Here is a 3225-nt window from a genome sequence, read left to right on the forward strand (position 1 = left end):
TAAGAACAAAAAATCAAAAAATTCAGCTTGAGCCCGGTTGGGATTTGAACCCTGGTTCCCATGGCATCTGTTGATGTCCGGCGCCTTAGCGTTCAAAGCCACCTCCTTATCTTCCTAAGGTTGCACAATATCCAGTTGCATACCATTGAAGAAAAATATTGTAGTCTGTAGGAAAAAAAGTCCGTTACTACAAGAAAAATCTGCTCTGAAAAGGAATGTTCTGGTGTGATGCCAAATGTCTGAACCTTGACAAGGTTGAATTTAATTCGTAGATGCAATTTCGCAACAATAGTCGACATAAATACAACTTATCAAGTAAGAGTACATTTAAGCCACATTGCCCAATATGCCTGATGAGCCGCTTAACCAACGGAGAAACGCGTCGCATAGTGGTGGGAATGTTGTATCTCTCTGGCTTTCCTTTTCATTGCAACTCCGATCATGTAGCTCATCTCGAAAGAGAAATTAATAAAAAACAAAAGTCTATAAATTTTGTAGAATTTTCCCCAATTGAAAGGTTGAAGAAAGATGTGAGAATGATTGCATTGAATATATAATTGCAATGTTGAAAATTTAGTTAAGCTCTTATTGAAATCTGCAATATAGCTACAATTGGTGAACAAATTCGACTTAAGTATATTGTGTTTTAGACTACACTTGAACTTTATATACCTTAAAAAGATGTTTCAGTTTATGTATTAAAAACGACATTAATATACATTTTATATTTGCTTTATTAATAATAATTGTCAGTTATTTTCAAAAATAAGATTGGTCTTAACACACCTTGGCATTAATCAGTCCTACACAACATTGACGGGATCTTCTTTGTGGTAGATCTTAACGTCGTGGAATTTAAAGTTGGGAACATCAAAGTGATAATCGTGAACAACGGGACGATTGAATGGGAATCCAAATGGCAACGAGTCCACATAACGGCTTCCAGAACCAACACCACTGCTGACAACCGGATCATAGCCGGAGTACTGTTCAACCTCGGGTGCATGATAGGGGAAGACCATGAAGAAGAATTGGAAGGCAAGCCCACCCTTTTTGCCCTTGGGCAACATAATGCGTTGTGGCACACCAGAATGGGCTTCGTTTTGATTGAGGTGGAATTTGTAATCGGATGTAGTGGCACTCAACACCTTTCGGTATAGTTCGACGTATGTGGTGCGATCTTCAACCCAATAACCAAAATCTTCGGACTTGCGTTTTAGTTCATTAACACCAGCTACTAAATCCACCACATAGTGATCCAATTCAAAGAAGTTCTTGTAGTTGTTCTCCAAGTGCAGTACACGGCCATTTTCGTCATATTTCGGACCAATGAATATCTTTACGACAGCCTTTTGAGCTTTGTCGGATGTAACGTCCAAAGTGAATTCGAAGGGCTTATGATTCAGTCGCAATTGACGAGCTTTGATGACATAACTTTGACCATTGTAGACAGAGTTGCGACCAAATTTGTACAGATAATCGGATGAAACGTCACCTGAAACGCCTTCCACATTCACAGCGTTGCTGATGTCAGCATCGAAGTAATCGAAGTAGGTGTACAGACTCTCGGGCACATGAACATCGGTGATCGAAACTCCGGGAAAAACGAAGTCATCGTATTTATATTCGGGATATGTGCCTGCTAAGCGCCAGTAGTAGCCGACAATATCCTTGTAGATCGAATAGAAGATTGGGTCGCGTATTGAGGTTTCATATTGCTTTAGGATGACAGGCAAGTTATCGCCATATCTGCCGTATGGACGGCCCTCGTTAACTAATTCGCGGTACAGTAGGTCCAGACTGCCGTATTTTTTGTAATTGACAGAATCGGCGTTACCTTGCAAAATGTTGCCTAATTTCTCTACAGCAGTGCGATAATCGTCTTGGGTGGTGTCAATATATTCGGCAATGCGGCTGGTATAGAAGTGAATATCCCTTACAATGTCATAATTTTCCGGATGGTAGAAGTTGTAGTTGTTGTCACGGTTGGGGAAAGCAACACCGTTATAATAGCGCAAATTGCTGGGGTAGCCGTGTTCGTACTCTTCATAAATATTGAATGGAGGAATTTCACCCAGGTCATTGGACAAGCGTTCCAAATAATAGCGGGCCAACAATTGTTGGTGAAGATACAAGTAGAGCTCGCCGCGTTTGTCCTTGGCAAGTTCCTTGCCAGGAACTCCACGCATCCAATACGGGTAGTCGATGTTGTAATAGTAATAGAATGCATTCAAGCCAATATCTTCCGTGAAGTAGGCCAAGGAGTGGGCGTAGTTGACACCGCCGTAGACATTGCTGTAGTTAGTCTTGATCACGACATTGTAGACGTTGTCAAGTTTGTTCACATTGTGGAAGCCGTGCAACTTGTAACGTTCTGCCGTCTCCAATGTTTCCACGTCGAAGAAGTGCCAGGGCAAGATTTCATATATGGCTGGTAAAGTAATGCCATGCAGATCATCACGATATAGACTAGCAACTGTCAATGAATACACGAAGAGTTGCTTGTTGACATGGGTGCGGGCCCAGTAGACGGCGTGGGTGAATGCCTGCCAGTCCTTGGCAAAATAGAAAACCTTTGCCAAACCTCGGGCATAATCTACATAGCGCTGGTCGACAGGAGAGAACACTACGTCGTCGTGCACAGGCTGGTGTTGCCACAGTTCAAAGAAACTCTTCAGCTCATCAGAATGTTTATAATCGTCCAGATGATCCCATGGCTTGTAGTTTTTGTATGTTTCGTCAAACTTTGTCACAAACACATCATCCTGATATATATGCTGAAGGATATCGAGGAAAAATTTCTGTTTCACCAAGAAGTCCTTATCGGCTACCTTCGACTCAAGGTGCCGGGAATTGCCGAACGAAAACAGAGCGACCACAAGAAAGGCAACCACAGTGATTGACTTCATGTTGAGAAATCATGCTGTGATCCATTTTCATATCGTCTATTTATACCGAAGAAGACGATTCTGAAGCTATTGCATTATCACCATGTAACCTTCGGAACACCCCTAATCTCCCAGCTGCAATGAGAAAGTATACATCCATGACTGTCATGTGTGTGGATGTTTTCATTCTTGCATTCACCTATGTGTCAAGTGTTATCGTAGAGCCTGCTGCACTGAGCGTTATGCACTCTTCTTGCAAAGAAATTAATTCGATTTATTGACGCCTCGATGCCTAGACAGATGTCATTAATCAATAAAACCATAAAACATAAGAAAA

General features: G+C 41.7%; 1 protein-coding gene across 1 annotated transcript; it reads right to left on the reverse strand.

Moving 5' to 3' along the window:
• Positions 1-786: 786 nt before the first annotated feature.
• Positions 787-2909, reverse strand: LOC133332017 (larval serum protein 2). The gene has a single exon (XM_061540402.1). It carries the CDS (start codon positions 2907-2909, stop codon positions 804-806), a length of 2106 nt encoding a protein of 701 aa, XP_061396386.1. The 3' UTR covers positions 787-803.
• Between the last annotated feature and the right edge of the window lie 316 nt (positions 2910-3225).

The sequence above is a fragment of the Musca vetustissima genome, unplaced genomic scaffold, assembly GCF_032173495.1.
Source record: "Musca vetustissima isolate MV318-11 ecotype Yass unplaced genomic scaffold, APGP_CSIRO_Mvet_v1 utg2750, whole genome shotgun sequence".
Lineage (NCBI taxonomy): Eukaryota > Metazoa > Arthropoda > Insecta > Diptera > Muscidae > Musca > Musca vetustissima.

Bases quoted from the DNA above. Each gene is read 5' to 3' on its own strand.
- LOC133332017 (XM_061540402.1), bottom strand. From the start codon at position 2,909: ATGAAGTCAATCACTGTGGTTGCCTTTCTTGTGGTCGCTCTGTTTTCG.